Consider the following 17,909-nt stretch of genomic DNA (forward strand, 5'->3'; position numbering starts at 1 on the left):
TCTGTTAGGTTTGCTTTCTTTACCTATTAAGTTTGGCTTGTTTTGGGAACATAAACTAGTTTCAAACTCCTGACAGATGTAAGGCCCTCCAGTCTGTTAAGTTTGCTTGCCTTGCCTGTTAAGTTTGGCTTGCTTTGGGAGCATAAACTAGTTTCAAACTCCTGACAGATGTAAGGCCCACCAGCGGCCGAGTGGTAAAGTCGCAGTTCGGTTCAAGGTTTGAATCCCGCGAACAGGCTGGCTGCATGCGTATACAAACGGACTGGCTGCACGGGCTGGTCAGCATGTGGTGTTCCCTATGTGTAATATGTATACGAGCCAGTGCCCTCCTCGAAGTCCTCCACGAAGGCATCCCTCCCCTTAGGCAGATCAAATCAAACTAAACATAAAATATGTGCAGCGAATTATCGCTGTGTCTGAAGTAGTTAGAGACGTGAAAGTTTTAAATAACTTTTTATTTTATTATTAAAACATAAATGCACTTCTTGTGCTAACAGAATGAACCACTACTTGTGGCGATGTGACTAAAGTAACAGTTAAATTCAAATTTAAAACGTAGACCACACAATTAAATTTAAATCTAAGCTTTCTCAAAATCTCTAACCGGCGTATTAAATTTAAACGTTGGCAGCAATAGCGCAAAGCCGAATAATTACAAACTTATCAGAGCTGGCAGGAACTAAATAACGCGGCCAACGAAAGGCAGAAGTACGATTTATATTAAAAAATCCCAAAACCCCAGCTTAAATATCCCTAACTCAATTTACGTTCTCATGAGAAAACAGAAAGTAGAAGTTATAGTAAAGGCTGAAATTATAAATAACTGCTTAATTTGAAAATAAATCTTACAATCTTATTTCTGCTGGTCTTCCGTTTCTACTTTCGTCAGCAGGATGAAAATCAGTTAAAGGGTATAGGGCAGAATTCCTGAGTTTGAGAGAGTTTTTGAGTAAAGGCTGAAATTATAAACAACTGCTTAGTTTGAATAATAAATTTTACAATTTTGTTAGTTTGTCTGTCTTATATTTCTACTTTAGTCAACTCTCAGCAGAATGAAAATCAGTTAAAGAATCAAGAGCAGAGTTCAGGAGTTTGAGAAAGGGCTGTTGACAGCATTGCCAACCTGCTATTCTGTCTCCCCTTCTTTGCCATTTGAATTGATTTCTCCGCTTCATGTTCGGCAAGCCGTTTTTGCTTCGCAAATGCTTAGGGTCTGAGCCAGAGACAACTCAGGCACGTTTAAATTTGAATTTATATTTTAATTTGATTTGATTTTGATTTGAACATTTGTTTATTGTTCCTGCAAGAAGTTCCTGCAGTTATGTTGTTCTTTCAGTTTCATGTAACTGTCACGCTGATATATAAATAAATAGTTTTATTTTAAACTTTTATGTAAACTTCTTTTGACTGCACTGGAAATAGATAAGTCGTCTGCTTACCTAACTTAACGGTGCAAGTAGTTTCTAATGTAATTTGTCCTTCCTTACCTATTCTTCGTGGTTTAATTGGAAGCACGTCCGCTGACAATCGGAAGGTTCCGGAAAGGCGTAGCAGATTTCTAAGGTCCGAATTTAGAAAATAATGATAATATTAAGACACAATAACACGCCGAATAAGTACTAATTCAGAAGTCAAACAACAAAAATCAGCGTTAGGTATAACGCTGATTTTTGTTGTTTGACTTCTGAATTAGTAATGATAATATGTTATGTTATGTTATGTAGAAGTGAGGGCGGCCACCTAATATTTACTCTAAGTAGGCAGGTATTAGCCCCACACGCTAACTAGAAAACTAACAACATTCTGGCATCATTTCTCGAGTCTTAATGGAAAATGTGACTCCAGTGAGCACTATAAGTACTGCTAACCGGCGGAGGCATAAACGGTACTCCTACCTAATAATAATAATAAAAAAATGCTCCACATTGGTTACCGAACTAACATGTGGTGGACGATAATTTTGTCGCTATTAGGATTTGGAAAATTTGGTACCCACGCTGTTAGTTGCCCTTTTCAGGCGGAGATAATGTAAGGTACTTTAGATATTTTCTCCCTTTAGGATAAGGTATTTTCTGGAAGGCAAATTCTCCTTTTTAATCGAGTGCCTTCGGGATGTAGTAGTTGGAAGCAAGTCCAAGCAGCAATCGAAAGGTTCGGAATTGGAATCTTGTCGAGGGCTGTCAACAATTTTCACGTTACCTGCTTTACTTAATTTTCTGAAAAAGAGACGATCGAGCTAATATAAGGTGGACGATAATTTGTCACTACTAAGCTTTGACGATTGGGTTACTGCCTACGCCTACCTAATCGTCCCACATGTGGGGGAGAATGCAGAGTATTTTCTCTCTTCTTACCTCGGACTTTCATAGTGTAATCGGAAGCACGTCTAATTAGAATTTACTTTGTTTTTTCCTTGCTTTGGGGAAAGGTCAGAATTTTCGGAAGAACTACTATAATTAAAATACATTGAAAAGTTTCATCGGCGGATTCTGGATACAGGAAAGTAAGGATTTTTGTGGAAGAGAAATTTCAATTGATTTCAATGTTCCGCCCCCCCGAAGAAGAGGCATTGAAGTTGATTGGATTCCTCATTTGTTATGTTCATTTTCTCTTAATTGCATTCATTTTTTGAATTGGGGTATTACTTGTTTAAAAGGTTTGGTTTTTAACATTTTTTAAAATTCTTTGTAGCATTTAATGGATTATTTGAATTTTATTAATTATGAATTTACTTCTATTTACCTTCATCGTTACTTATATATGAAACTTAAATATATTTAGAAAAGTGAAAGAAGAAGGATTTCAAATATGGTGACAGTTAGCTTTTGTTTAGTGAAGTTTGGTTTGGTTGAAACAATTTTAAATAATTTCGGAAAGGTTTTGAAAGAATGATATTTTCCTCTGCCTACTGAGATATTTTAAATCTTTTAAGAATTAACTCATGTTCAAATATACAAAATCGAAGATATTATTTACGATTATTCATTGAAGAGATTATTAAAATTAATGGCCTGTAAAAAGTAATATTATATTTTTATTAAACTAATAATGTGAGTACATAAATTTTAATATTTCACATTAATAAAAGTGTTCCTTCTTAGAAAACCAATATCAAAATTTTAGAATATATTCCTGAACACAAAAAAAAAAACCTTAAGTCATTAATCAAAAGAAGTGAATAACAACTTTCAAATAAAGAAAGTCATCTAACTTCCAGACATAAAAGAAATGTATTATTTAAAAATGCATTTGGGACTCAAATTTCCATGAAATCGAACACATAAAATACTTAAAAGCAGACCATAATTTATTTTTGTTACCGACGGGGGGAAAAGAACACAAATTTAAATAAATTATATCTTTTAATATCTCGGAAATAATATTTGCCTCTAAGCATTAAAATGATTTATTGCTACTATCAATTTCAGAAATTAGACATTGGCGCCCATATGGGTTTAATTAGAGGGTTTAGTACTACTACTAAAGTATAATCTAATTCACTTTGGATGACGCTGGAAAAACTATAAACGTCTGAAAAAGGCCGATTGAGCCCAACGCTTACGGAACACTTCTTTTCCTTAATGTAATTAACATCTGATATAGCTTTAGAATTCAGCCGGTTGCATCGTGGCGAAGAAAACTAAATAATAAGATGAAAAATTATACCCAGCTGAAAGTACTGAAAAAACAAAAACACTTACTACTCCTTCATCTGCTAAACTGTGCAGGGTGTAAGTCAGATAAATGATAAACTACTAAAGCCGTTTCCCACTAATGTGGGAAGGGGAGAAGGAAGATGAAAAATCGTAAAAGAAAGCTTTCTTTAGTTCGTTATACAGGATGATACTAAATTGTTCTTACAAATTAAAAGTAGTACTCATCTAGATGAGCAATAATTACCATAGAACATAGAGTCGCATTTCACTCTGACAGACAGAAAAGAGGAATGTTAGAATTTCAACCTGAACTTAAACAGTGTTGGAAGAGCGGATGAACGAGACCAGAAGTTGCGCAATCAGTTTAGTGAAAAACTCACAGAGAGTGCACAAAACGGATAAAACCGAAAACCGTTCGAGTGTTAATTCGAGCTCAGACTTTGATAGTAAACACTGAAATGCACACCTTTGGTTCGCAAAGTCTCAACCTCGCAAACGATTGCAGCAAGTTAATTATGTAATCAAGGGCTAACTGCAACTCGAGATAAGTTTGATACTATCAAGGTAGCAGTTTTTTTCCCCTTCGCCATTTTTTATCCTGTTCTAGACTTACTGTGCTGCGCTCATTCTATTTGAAGCATCCCTCTATGAGACACGAAGCTCTTACAGCATGCACGTTTCATTCTAATCTCGGCATACAGCCAAAGTTGGAGTTAGTTGGTAATATTCACCCCTTGATTATATAACTAACTTGTTGAAATCGTTTGTGAGGTTGAAACCTTGCGAACCAAAGATGTGCATCTGAGTGTTTACCATCAAAGTCTGAGCATGAATTAACACTCCAACGCCAAGTTTTCGGTTTTATGCGTTTTGTGCACTCTGTGAAGTTTTCACTAAACTGATTGTACAACTTATGGTCTCGTTTATTCGCTCTCCCAACACTGTTAAAAGCTTAGGCTGGAATTCTAATGTTCATCTTTTCTGTCTCTCAGAGTAGAATGCGACCCTATGTTCTACCTTAATTATTGCTCATCTAGATAAGTACTATCACCTTCTTAATTTGTAAACACAATTTAGAACCACCCTGTATATACGTTGCCTTTGATAACTTGTACAACAGTAAACAGTTATAGTTACACAACTTGTAACTTGTACAGCAGTCACCATTTAGCTACTTCTAACAAATTATCTATTATTTATTCCAGGTAGTTAAATAACATGAGTTTAAAGCATGGTGATTATTGTACAAGGCTAGACCTTGACATTGATGTAGGGCGGATGCTATGTGATCACTGCAACATCGCGCCTTCATCGTTGACCTATAGTCAGTCGGTTATCGATTTCATTTTACTCAAAAGTGTCCATACACCGATATTTTTCGGGGGATTAAACGAACTCCTGTCTGACCACTTCATGATCATGACTGATATCGATATTGGTAACTATAGCTCTCCACAGGAAGGAGTATTCATCAGGGACTGTCCATTCTATGCCAAAGCTCTAAGCAGCACCCAGTAGACTCTTCCAAGAATATATACGACGAATTACTTAGATGGTTCGACTAGTGATGTCGTTAGAGTTGCATATTGCCCTCATTAATAACAAAAAAAAAAAAAAAAAAAAAAAAAAAAAATTCCCCATACTGGGAGAGGTCGTAATGCACTCTTTTGTAAACTGATTAAACAATGTAATCATAAACGAAAAAGCTGGCAAATTGCAAGGTGCCCTGATGATAAAAGACTACTTTGCAGGCTCAATCAAGAAATCATGATCTTTACAAAGAATCATATATAATTTGGCTGGAGTAGGTACTTAGAATCGCTCCCTGAAGACGGTAATTCCATTTCAGAAGCTGTTTCCAAGTTCAAAAGACGCAGTACTAACATTTTGCTCTTTAACAGCCCCAACGCGATCGCATACACCAAATCTTGAGAGAACTGAGTCAGTCGCTGACAACTATGCATTTCACTTTCGCATTAAAAACATTTCGACCTCCACACAGAACTTGATACCACTACACATTCGTCACAAATCTTTATGAAAAAGAACAAAAACAACACATTTTTATCATACCTTCTGAGTTCTTGGGATAAAGCGAAAAAAGGAAAAAACTAAAAAGTCTCGATGTAGTGAGCAGCAAAATGATACAGGTCATTTCTTAGATCATTTAGCTACTGACTCGTAACAGGCATAGCAAAATGATCCATGAAATGGCTTAAAGCATGCTCTACAAACTTACGAACATAATCAATCACATTTTTGAACTTTAGTACTTACTTCTCAGCTGGTTGGAAAACGGTAATCATTTCACCCATCCCGAACCAAGGAAAGGATCCATTTCAATCGGCCCCATACAAACCAAATAGTTTATTTTCTACACTTAGCAAAACTGCGGAAGCGGCCGTATTACGCCGGATAAATTGTTCCATGGGTCTGAATAAAATTATTATCCCTCAACAGTATGAATTCAGAAGGAAACATTCTACACATTGGCGTAGCGAGCATAACTGGTGCGGTAAAATACCTATTTGGCGTACCCCGCTCCCCTTAAATAAACTTACAGTAATATAATGTATAGAATATATTCGTAATAAGGAAATGCAAATAATAATAAAATGATGAATATACCATAAATTACTCTAAAATATGTTAAGCATTGTCTTTACCTAATTACACTAGCATTGGATTCGGAAATGTATCTGTGTCGGCTGAAAAATCAGACATACGATGATCTGAATTAGTTAAAAAGGTATTATTTATTTTACATATTTATATAGTTGTTCTTAAAAAAGTACAATTTTTAAACAATTAAAAGTTTAATATATATTATAGATATGTAGATATATATATTAATAATATAATATTATAATACATTAATACAATTAATGACAGTGTATATATTTTTCTTGCCTTAGATGAAGCAAATTTATCAATTACTTCATAAAAGTCGATCATTTCAATTTTTTCTCTTTCCACTGTTTCTTTTTAAAAAATACAGTTTCTTTTCTACTGCGGAGTAATATCTTGCAGTCACATTCACTGCTCAAAACAATTAGGGGATATTGTGCGTTCGGTATGAAATAACCATATAATCGACAACCTTTCTAACAAAAGGAAATAGAAGAGTTTATAAAGGAAAATTATACTCTTTACAAAATTGGGAATATGCAAATTTAGTCTGTGATGTCGAAAACTATGCGTTTTAGATAAAGAATAAGGAGCAACCTACAGCATTCCTTTTGCAGTATGAGATTAAAAACAATTGACACGCGTTGAATGCTTTGCAGCATCATTTAACGCGTGTCAATACGATGTCTCAGCGAGATGACTTAGTTGAATCGGTAGTGAGGAAGCCCATCAGTAGTTTACAGGAGAGTCAAACGAAATCCATTGTAGCGGAAGCGCTAGGAGTTTCCCAAAATGTCATTTTCAGACTATGGAATCGTTTTTGGAAACTGGATATGTTTAAAAATTCGGGACAAAGTCGTGTTATCATTTTAAAATGAAAAGGAGGGGATATATGCACATTTCGTTTAAAAAGAAAAACTAAAAATATATCTCTATTTTAGAGAAATAAAGTGGTCAGAAAGAACGTTTTGTATGAGGAGATATTTGGTTGATGTACTGCAAACATTTTATTACATATTTTATCAGACAAATCAAGACAACAAATAAATAATTATATTGGAATAATTATTAATTTTAAATATATTTTCCAGAAATCGATCCAAAATAAAAACTGAAATTCCGGAAAATTTTGTTTGGAGACCATTAGGCGCCCCTCTGAGAGCAGCGCCCGGGGCATCATACAACCCCTTGCCCCCCTTCGCTACGCCACTGATTCTACGACCCTTCAACGGTATCGAGTTACAGAATATATTTCCAGAGCGGGATTCGGAGACATTCTATCACTGGAGCATTATTTCTCAATATCTCAAAGACCTTCGATAGAATACGATTTGAGAGTCTCATTTACAAATTCATCGTCCTGGATTTCCCGGTCTATACTATTAAAAACATTCATTTTAAATCTTACAGATAGATATTTTGTCCTTCGCTAGAATAACATATTCTGCTCACGGGCAAATTCTTGCAGGCGTTCCCCAAAGATCATTATTAGGCCCAAAGTTATTTACAATTTATGCGAACTACATCTGACATACATCTAACATTACATTTGCCATATGTGTAAAAGATACAGCGGTCATTAAAGTGCGTCTCTGTGTTCAGTCGCACATGCACTACAAAACCACAATGAAGCCCAGGCATCTTGGCCAACTAAATGAAAAATTCAAATCAACATTGATAAAATAGAGGTTGTTTTCTTCACTTGCAAAAGGATTCTTAACTTCAACATCAGTATATTTAATACAGTTATCCGGTGGGCCAAGCAGGGAAAATATATCGGTGCTATTTTAGAATAATGACTCAAGTGGACCCCACACATAACATCCGCTCCAATCTTGTCTCACCTCTTTAATTACTCGAAATTCAGTTCTTTCTCTAGACAAAAAGTTACTCATTTACAAGACCATGTTGCGTCCCATTTGGACCTATGCCTGTTCTGTTTGAGGTTAGCATGTAAAAAAGTAAACAGCTCTAAAGACTGCAGAAGGTTACATTGTGGCAAATTTGCAAAAGCAGATAGTTTGTTAGAAACCAGGCTATCCAAGCGGAAACCAATTTACATAACATTAATAATTGCATAGCAAAAAATCTCAAAATGATTCTTTAAGAACAGCGCTAAATTCAATAACAATTCAATTCCTGCAATGAATTATGATTACACTGGGTCCAACAACTTCACTCAGCCAAGAACTGTATCAATGAACCTAATGCGATTTCTTTTCGCTAGCGCAGTTTTTATGCATTTTGTACTTGTTGGCAGGAAAAACGAGGTAACGGAATCCCAAATGGAACCGGAAGTCAATCACAATTACTGCGGGCAGTTGCTGGGAGTGTGAACACAATGCATGTTTTCTGTTTTTATGTTTGTGATATGTGTAATGAACTTTGATTTTTCGCTCCAGAAATTCTTCCGGATGATATTTATCCGGAAGCTGCCTACGGACAACAGTGGAATGCAGTACTTGAATTGAAATCTTGCGGTACTTGAACTGAGATCTTCTGGAACTAGAATTGAGATCTTCTGGTGTACTTATGGCAAGTGACGTCCCGTTAATGAAAATGTGCCGAAGGGTTTTTATGAATACAATAACTAGAAGATTTTTAAACTAAAGGTCTAAAAGGTTCTAAACTAAAAGTTTAAAACTTTACTTAAACTCATTAAAATAGCAAATTTAATGAGATTAAGAGCAATGAAATTAAATTTTCTTGAAGTATTTAAAACGTTTTGAATAAAATTTAATTCCGTCTTTTTACTTATTTTATTTGTGCAAGTTAGTAAATGTAAATGTTGTCTATCTTCCTTAAGTTCCCGGGGATCAGAGCTTTAAATAATAATAAAATTCAACCTCAGTTTGACGTTGACTTGAAATAAAAGAGTACACTTTGAGAGCAGTATTTTGAAATCAAACTGATGAAAGAGAAGATTTTATTTCTATTTTAGGTTGTTTCATTGTGTTGTTGATACCGTTACGCTTTTAAAAGACAAAAACGTTTAAATTAACATTTTATCAAGCATGAAATCTATCGATAATACCATTTAATTTAACTAGAATCCTAATCTCTTTATTCTGTTCCTTTCCTTGACATTTTAAAAGCGTATAATGGATGAATCGAATGTATAGAAGAATTATTTTTGCATGTCAAAGTGTTACTCAAATGCTAAATAATTTTCTAACTGCTAAGAAGTTTCTTTCCTTTTTGCTACGTATAAAGCATTTTTTTTTGAGTACCAGGATATATATGTGAGTTATAGATTGAAAACGGCTGCCTTAATCTTGTGTTGCGTAGAGAATTTGTCTGATAACGGTATAAAAACTAGGTGAATGATTTTCTGATTTATAGAAATTTTAATTTTATTTGATTCTGAATTATTTATTTTAAGGCTTTAATTTTGGGGAAAAACAGATGCTTCTGGGAATATTATTTAGTTTAAAAGAATATTATTTATTTTCCTCTATTTGCAAATCTTGTACAAACTTTGATTCATTGTGAAAGAAGCAGGGAAAGGGAGGCAATTTTTGCCAAGCCATGATTTCGCGCGCTTTGTCCTTTAGAATGTTCTAGAAGGATTTTCATTGTTAGTTGACCTTAAGAGAGGAAGTACGTGACAAAAAGGTCAAAGGTTGCTACTTGTCTTTCAATGTAAGTCATTCAGGTTTTTGGCGATTGAGGGTCCGGTTGTTGGCTAAGTGAAGAAGGGCGCGCATGCGCGATCACCCTTATTTCCGCATTCTGGAGTTGAAAACGCAAATTTTGCCAAAATTAAGGGGGCGATAAGTGAAGCCATAGTGGGAGCCCGCGTTTGTGAAGGAGACGAAGGAAATTCGAGTTGGATTCACTCACTTACTGACTGGCGTGTGGAACTTACTTGGGACGTTACTCGTGAAGCTTGCTCTTGGGATGAGTAAGAACAGGCGAGCCGTAATTGCCTAGAAAAAACGTTTCTGGCCGGAAACTGCAAACACGCTCCCTTGCCGCGTTCTGGTAAAGAGGCGAAATTTGAACGAGTTACCCGCGTGTTGACTTAGGACTTTCAGGACCAAGCGGATAGCCGTCCTGGGCAGCAGTGCTCCTGTTTCTGTTTTACAGAGGTAAAATTAGTTTCGTCACTATGAAAACCAGTTACCTGCGTGTTGACTTTAGACTTTCAAGACCAAGCGGATAGCCGTCCTGGGCAGCAGTGCTCCTGTTTCTGTTCTACAGTGGTAAAATACCGTCGACAGTATGAGAACCAGTGTAAAGATGAGCCCGGCCGACGTCAACGCTTATTAAGATACGAGTCCTCCACTTCAAGATGTCCAACCAAGTTAAGTGCTATTTTTTTTGTGTTTGAACTTTGAGTGGGTTTTCAATAATTTTTCTTGGAATGTAAAAACAGCGTCGACTCTTAAATTAATTCTCAGGCCTTAAATTGTTTCCCTTTCCCCTTTTAAATTACCAGACAAACCTTAAGTTTTTTTATATGAATTTAAATGGAAAAAAAAGGGTAAATGACAAATTGATGACTTCTCCTTAGACTCTCAGATGAGGTTAAGATTTTTTTTATTGTGATGTAATTGAATAAACTGATATTTAATCTGGAAACCTATTACAGTATGTTTTCTTTATATATTTAATATGTTTTTTCTATATATCTTGTATATGTTTTTCTTATGTTTTCGATCCTCTCACGGCGCGGTCCCGGGATGCATTTTTTTCACAACGCAAAAATGCTTTACCGTTTCACTATACGATCACTAAAAGTTTGGGTAATTAGCAAAAATTCTTAAGAGTTTAGTTTCCTTAGAAGAGGAAGTAGAAACCTTTCACGGCAAGTAGGTTCATATTTAACATTTAACATATAGGAATTTCAGATATAACAATGGTACCTTGAAGTAAAGCTATTTAACCTTGGTGCCGAAACTTCTATATAACACTTGTCAACGCTCTGGTTTGCTCTTAAAGTAATCTATTATGGGATTATTTACTCATAAGGCAATCAGATAAAGGTTTATTATGTGAAATTCATCCCCGTTCTGACCAACAGCATTTCGAAGAATTTTGATAAAGAACACATGCCAGAAAGGAAATGTTAATTTATGATTACTAGGGAAGTATTTTGTAATAGGAAACTGTCGCTATATCTTGTAAAACCTTCACTGCATATGGCAGTTCCACAGAGCCATAACCTATATTAAAAAAAGTCAATTTAATGATAATAAAAATAACTAATGTGTAGCTAAATAAGTATTATATTCTGTAATTTTAACCTGATAAATATGTTTACAATGTCAAAAACGCTGTTACGCAAGAATAAATTTTGCATTAATAAGGGAATAACATTTAATGTTGTTAAAGTAGTGAATTTATTACCCCAGTGATACACAAATAACTAAACATTTGAACTGATAGTCAAAATTACTGCAGGTTTCTAGGAAATATCTTCGCTTCATTGACGATTAAATTTAAGTACATTAAAAAAAAAAAAAAAAAAGAAAAAGAAAAAACCTGAAAGTGTTCAGATTTTAACGATCGCCCAAAAGGATTTGTTAAGCACTCCTCCTTTTCATAGTCAGATGATGGCTTGCAAAACATTTTTTTTCTTTTAATTATTAACGTTTTTTCTGTTAACTTTATTTAAACGTTCTTGCGTCACATAAAATTCAATTCAATTCACCAAAATCCCAAAATAATTAAAAACAGCATATCTTTAGAATCACCGACAGGCAGTCTCGGGATAAAAATATCTTATTCTGTGCAATGTTCTCACTACTCGCTTTCGCCCACCAGCGGCCGAGCGGTAAAGACGCTGAACACTGGTAGTTCGGTCTGAGGTTCGAATCCCGCGAACGGGCTGGCTGCATGGGCGTTTTCGTGGTTTTCCCCATGTGTAACGTGTATACGAGCCAGTTTCCCTTAGAAAGTCCTCCACGAAAGGCATCCCTCCCTTTAGGCAGATAGCCCTCGTGTGCTTTGCCATAATTAAATACACACACACACACTACTCGCTTTCATATCGTTGAGTTTATTGATCATGAATTTATTAAAAATTTCAAAAATATGAAATATAAAATTCGAATTTCAAAATTCGGGCTTCCAGGTGCACATGTTCAACTGGAAAACAACATTATAAAAATGTATTGGCTCTAGGTACCATAGATTTTTCACAATGCGAGGAACATACATACATGCCGATTCTTCCCTATTTAATTTCTTTAAAGATAATACAGGGCGATAGTATCTAGTGGCAATAACTTGAAAAGTGATTCACAGTTTATAGTGGATGACACAAAATCCCTTTTCGAGACTAACAGCCGATACGGACTAACCAGAGCCAGATTTAGACTTGATAAAGCCCTAAGCTATCTGAGATATGTGGCCCTTTATAAGTCCGGTATAATATATTTTAATACTATTTATACTATATTAAAATTTTTGGGGGGTTTCCAAGAAAGTGTGGATCCTAAGCTATAGCTTGTGTAGTTTATACGTAAATCTGGCCCTGGGGCTAACGCAATTTTGGGCTAAAATGTAATAATTTTTAAGGTGAAAAAGGAGATGAAGCTTTTCGGATTGTTTGTATAAGATAAAGTACACGAGTTTTTTTATCTTAATCAAAGAACTTTATCTTACTTTATCTTTCAACGGTTACTTTATCTTATCAAAATAAGATAAAATACGCGAGTTCTTTATCTTATTCAAATAACTTTATCTTTATCTTTTAACGTGTACTTTATCTTATTCAAATAATTTAAAGTGCGTAAGGGAGGTATGCCTTCGGAAAGGATTTTTGAAGAAAACTGGCATATAGTTGACGTTATATATTGGGAAAACCGTAAAAAGCAACTTTACAGCCAGTCCGCCTGCCTAAGATCACACCAGCGTCGAATTTTTAGCATTTAACAGGAATTAACCCTTCAGCCATTGCTGGGGCCTTTTCGGATTAGAAGACGTGAAAAGGATGTCCTCGTCGGTATTCCGATTTCTAATCAGAAGTGCTACCATTTAGACCAAGTAAACACGCGTGAGGAAATGATTAATTTCTTATAACGTAAAGAGTAATTTTTTTAAAATTAATTATGTACTATATATTTTGCGGCACAAGTTGAAAAATTGCAATATGAGATCACATTTCTTTCCATATAAAACGAAAAGTTACTCACCAGTATAGTCGTTATGACTAACGTTTTGTTTCTGAGACTGTTAGATACTTCTTCTAACTCCCGAGAATAGTTACCAGTCTTACGAATTTGCCCCTCCGAGTTATGTTCCCATTCTCCAACCTAAAAGTAGAAAAAGCTATGGTACTTATCAATCATACAAAACACATATACACAAAGCATAAAGGTTATTTGAAAATGAAATAAGTTTTTAATGCTATGTTTCTTTCTAAAATAAAGCATATTTTTATACGGTAAGAAGATTGTTGGTGTTACATTTTGCATGATGCAAGTTGTGAGTTATTGTAGTTTGCAGGTTTTAGTTTGAGTTTTGTAGCTTGTAGTTTGAGTTTTTGCAGTCTGTTTTGTTTTGAGACTTGTTGAGCAGGATCGTTAATATTTTCTTTCGTGAGTTTGAGTATTAGGTGAGTTTGAATAGGATAGGTGAATTTTTGTAGTTTGTTAGTTTTTGTAGGAAAGGGCTTGAGAGTCCTCGAAAATCCAAGTCCCATTGAATCTCAAGAAAGATTGGAAATTCGAAAACTCGAATTTTCAAGCTTTTTCGTAATTTGAATTTTTGGGATGGGCTTGAGAGTCCTCGAACATCCAAACCTCATGAATATTGACAAGGATTCAAACCTCATGAATATTGACAAGGATTCAAAATTCGAAAACTCGAATTTAAAAGGTTTTTAGTCATTCGGATTTTTCGAATCCTAACCTAGAATGCCACTGAAGTTTTAAATTCAAAACCTTGGAAGATTTGTTTTGTTGTAAACCCTTCCTTGTAGAGCTATTAAGTAATTTAGAAGCAGGAAAGATAAGTGATAGGTTAAGTAACGGGGGACGTGGGCACTATCTCTTTACCATTGTGGTTAATCAGTACAGCACCGCGCCCACCATTATTTAGAGAACAGCATTAACATATGTAACTAGTATTACAAATAAAGCATGGTACGATGTACATAGAAGGAGTAATTACATCTAGAAGAATAGGATTTAAACTATATAACATCTTCTCTCTCTATATATAAGCGGCTAAAGTGTGTGTCGCCGATAGTTTATTGTTGCCAGTGGCAGTTTTTAATTAATATCTCGGCCGATTAAAGTCGTACAAAGATGAGAATGGTATCGATGGATTCGAAGAATTTTTTGGAATCCGAGGATACGCGTCTCGAATTTCAACTCGGCGCCGTTCCGTAGATATTCGAGAAAAAGGAATTTGGCACGTAGCCAAATCTCTCTAATAGGGAAAACCCAAGAAAGAAAGTGGAAAATGTAGGGAAAACGTAGGGGAAAATTAGTTTTTAATTAATATCTTTGCTAATTAAAGTCCCACGAAGACGAGAATGGTCAAAATGGCGTGCCACGGACCTGCGAAATCCAACGGTATGCTTCGCTAAGCCGTTCGAAGCCATTTTCGCTAAGCCGTTCCAGGCGGAAATTATGTTACTTCACCCCATATATATATGCGGCTTAAGTGTATTTGTCGCCGATAGTTTATTGGTTGCTTGCATAACTGTACTTGCCAAACGGGTGAAGTTGCCACGGCACAGGGTTGCCTTTTCAATTGAGACGTAGACAATTTTCTGTAAAACTTGCCTTTGCTATGACCATCTATAAGTCTCAGGGCCAAACGCTTAAGCGCGTTGGCATTTTTTTACCTGCTGCATTTGGACACGGTCAACTTTATGTTGCATGTTCAAGAGTTCGTGAAAGAAGGGCGTAAAATTAAAAATAATTGATTGTCACCTGCGAGGCGAGCTTAAAAATGCTGGAAAGATCTACACAAGAAATGTTATGTACAAAGAGATCTCTGACATGTGAATTAACGTTTTATTATTTAAATCACCTTTATTTATTGAGCTAGCGATCGCTTTAAAAAAGTGTACCGCCAGTGGTTTCCTTCATTGCACTTTACAATTAAGCAATTAAGCAATTAAGCAAGGGGTACCCCGTGGGGCAGTAAGCAAAGGGGCGTCCTCGCCGCCTGTCCTGTGTAATTCAGTTTAAATTAGCAGACACCTTTGCACAAATTATTTTAATTGCAATTTATAATATCTAGAACAGCGGTCATTTCGTATGACCACCGGGCGTTCTAGTATGTAATATTTACAGATTGTTGTGCATCCACACTACCTTCACAAGTGATGCTATACCAGAGGTACATATACATACGCATACTAAAAATGCGTGCACATATTATGTGACGTATAAGATAAAAATAGTACACTAGTTCAATGTAGAAATGCGGATGTAATACATAGAGCAAAACGCAGTAATGGAATGTACAGTCATACGTATGAGACATAGGTATAAGTCATGCGATACAGTCAAACGCTAATAAATAACTTGCAAATTACTATATGGTGCAACTACTATATGAGAAGAGATTGCAATGTTACAGTTGAAAAATTAATACAACATGTACATTTTTATATAGTGTTACTATTGCGGCATGAAACGATGTACATAGCATTAGTAATTACATCTCGGGGGGAGGAGATATAAACAATATAACATATACAGATTGTTATGCGACCAGATGACATTCGCAATAGTGATGTTATACCAGAGGTACGGATATATGTTGGACGATTTGTACGACTTGCATTACATGTGAGACTACGAGCTAAATGATACAATACAGTTATCATACAAAGAACAGGTTACAATATAATTTACAGACTAATTATAACAACGCTGTTTATGTGAACTAAAACATAAAGTACAATAAATACATATCTGGATTAACATGTTACTGATATTCTGGAGTAAATACATTCAAGGGTATAGTGTATATAAAGACATTCAAAATACTATATACAAGTTAAATAAAACATATAATTACCATACAAAATACGAGTTAGAAGATTACTGAAAAATTAATTATTACATTTCAATAGTATAAACAGTACGTTTCAGTAGTAAGTGTATTTCAGTAGTAAATACACTTCCATAGTAAAGTGCGCGAAATATCTTCGAGTGAGTACAAATCAGGGCTAAAAGCAGGAAAGATGAAAAATATGCAACGCCTTCGCCGGGAATCTAACCACGTACCTCTGGAATACGCGCTCAACGTGCAGACCACCGCACCGCGAAGGTATGCTAGGAAGGCGGGAGAAATACCTTACATACTCCTCCTTTTAAAGAGCGACTGGGGTTTTTAGGGGATCCAATCGCCAAATAATGGGTGTGAAGAATCAGTATCAACCACCCTTTTAGTTTGGGCGCCACTGTAGAGACATTAGGTATTTTTTGGAAGCAGGAGAGATGAAAAAATATGCAACACCTTCGCCAGGAATCGAACCTCGGACCTCTGGAATACGCGCCCAGCGTGCAGACCACCCATCCACGAAGGCATGCTAGGAAGGTGGGTGAAATACCTAATATCCTTAAAGAAAGAATGAGATTGCTGTGATTTTAGTAGACCTGAATCACCAATATTGGTTCGTGGCAGACATGAGTACTATAAATATTCTAAAGAGAATTTAGCGTTCCATATTCAATGCATATTAACCCTAGAAATAATTCTTTATTATCTGCTTTAGCTTTGATTTAAAAAGAATCTAAAAAAATGTAAGAGATTGACTTTCTCCTTCAAATATATTTTGCGGGGTTAACTTATGAATTACTATTTAAATTTCACAAAATTTGTTTTCATTTTTCACATCAAATTTTACAAGCTTTGCATAATTTGAGTCATAGAATCGAAATATGGAAAACTGGTCATGTCATTTAAAAAAAGTCGGATTTTGTATCAAAATACATATGTTAGAACAACTGTTTATAAATCTAACATATCAATATATTTGCATAAGTAGCGCTTTGGAGACAAGGAAGACGCAGGTTGAATATTGTCCCTTTTTCTTGATTCGGTGTGCTTCTTTTTTATATATTCTCATGCAGTTTATTAATAAATTAACACAGACGTGCTGCAAAAACGGTATTTTATAGTTTATTTTAAGTCAATATCAGATTTCCAGTTTTATTTTAATTAATGGTTTTCAATACACTGAAGCTTTCCCACCCTTTTTTTACTTCCTTATGAGAAGTATTGTAATAACAAAAAAACTTCGGGTATCATATTTCAACAGAAATATCCATTTTGACTATGTGTTTGCTCAAATGTCTGCACGTACGGACAGAATAAAGAACTCTTTTTTGCAAAACGGATCGCTAAAATGAATTTAAAACGTATTAAAAAAATGAAATTTTTCATGCCGTCTTTAAGTACGTAGGTACGTATGTATCTCGCATAACTCAAAAATGATTAGCCCTAGAACTTTGAAATTTTGTATATGGGACTGCTATGACATCTGTTTGTGCACCTCCCTGCAATTGGCAATACCAAACACACACACATACATATATATATATACACTGAAGTGACAAAAGTCATGGGATAGCAACATGCAAATATACAGATGGCAGTAGTATCGCGTAGAAAATGTATAAATGCGAAGTGCTTTGGCAGGGCTTTCAT

General features: G+C 35.3%; 1 protein-coding gene across 1 annotated transcript in view; it reads right to left on the bottom strand.

The window, feature by feature from the left end:
* The window catches only part of LOC118187283 (glutamate receptor ionotropic, kainate 2-like), an 826,434-nt gene that overhangs the window by 108,651 nt on the left and 699,874 nt on the right, over positions 1-17,909 (bottom strand). Inside the window, exon 9 of the mRNA XM_085827114.1 lies at positions 13,427-13,546. Coding sequence (XP_085683240.1) covers positions 13,427-13,546 — 120 coding nt within the window. The remainder of the gene's footprint in view (positions 1-13,426; positions 13,547-17,909) is intronic.

Source organism: Stegodyphus dumicola, chromosome 11 (genome assembly GCF_044657685.1).
Source record: "Stegodyphus dumicola isolate Sdum_Otavi_A_Nest chromosome 11, ASM4465768v1".
Taxonomy (NCBI): domain Eukaryota; kingdom Metazoa; phylum Arthropoda; class Arachnida; order Araneae; family Eresidae; genus Stegodyphus; species Stegodyphus dumicola.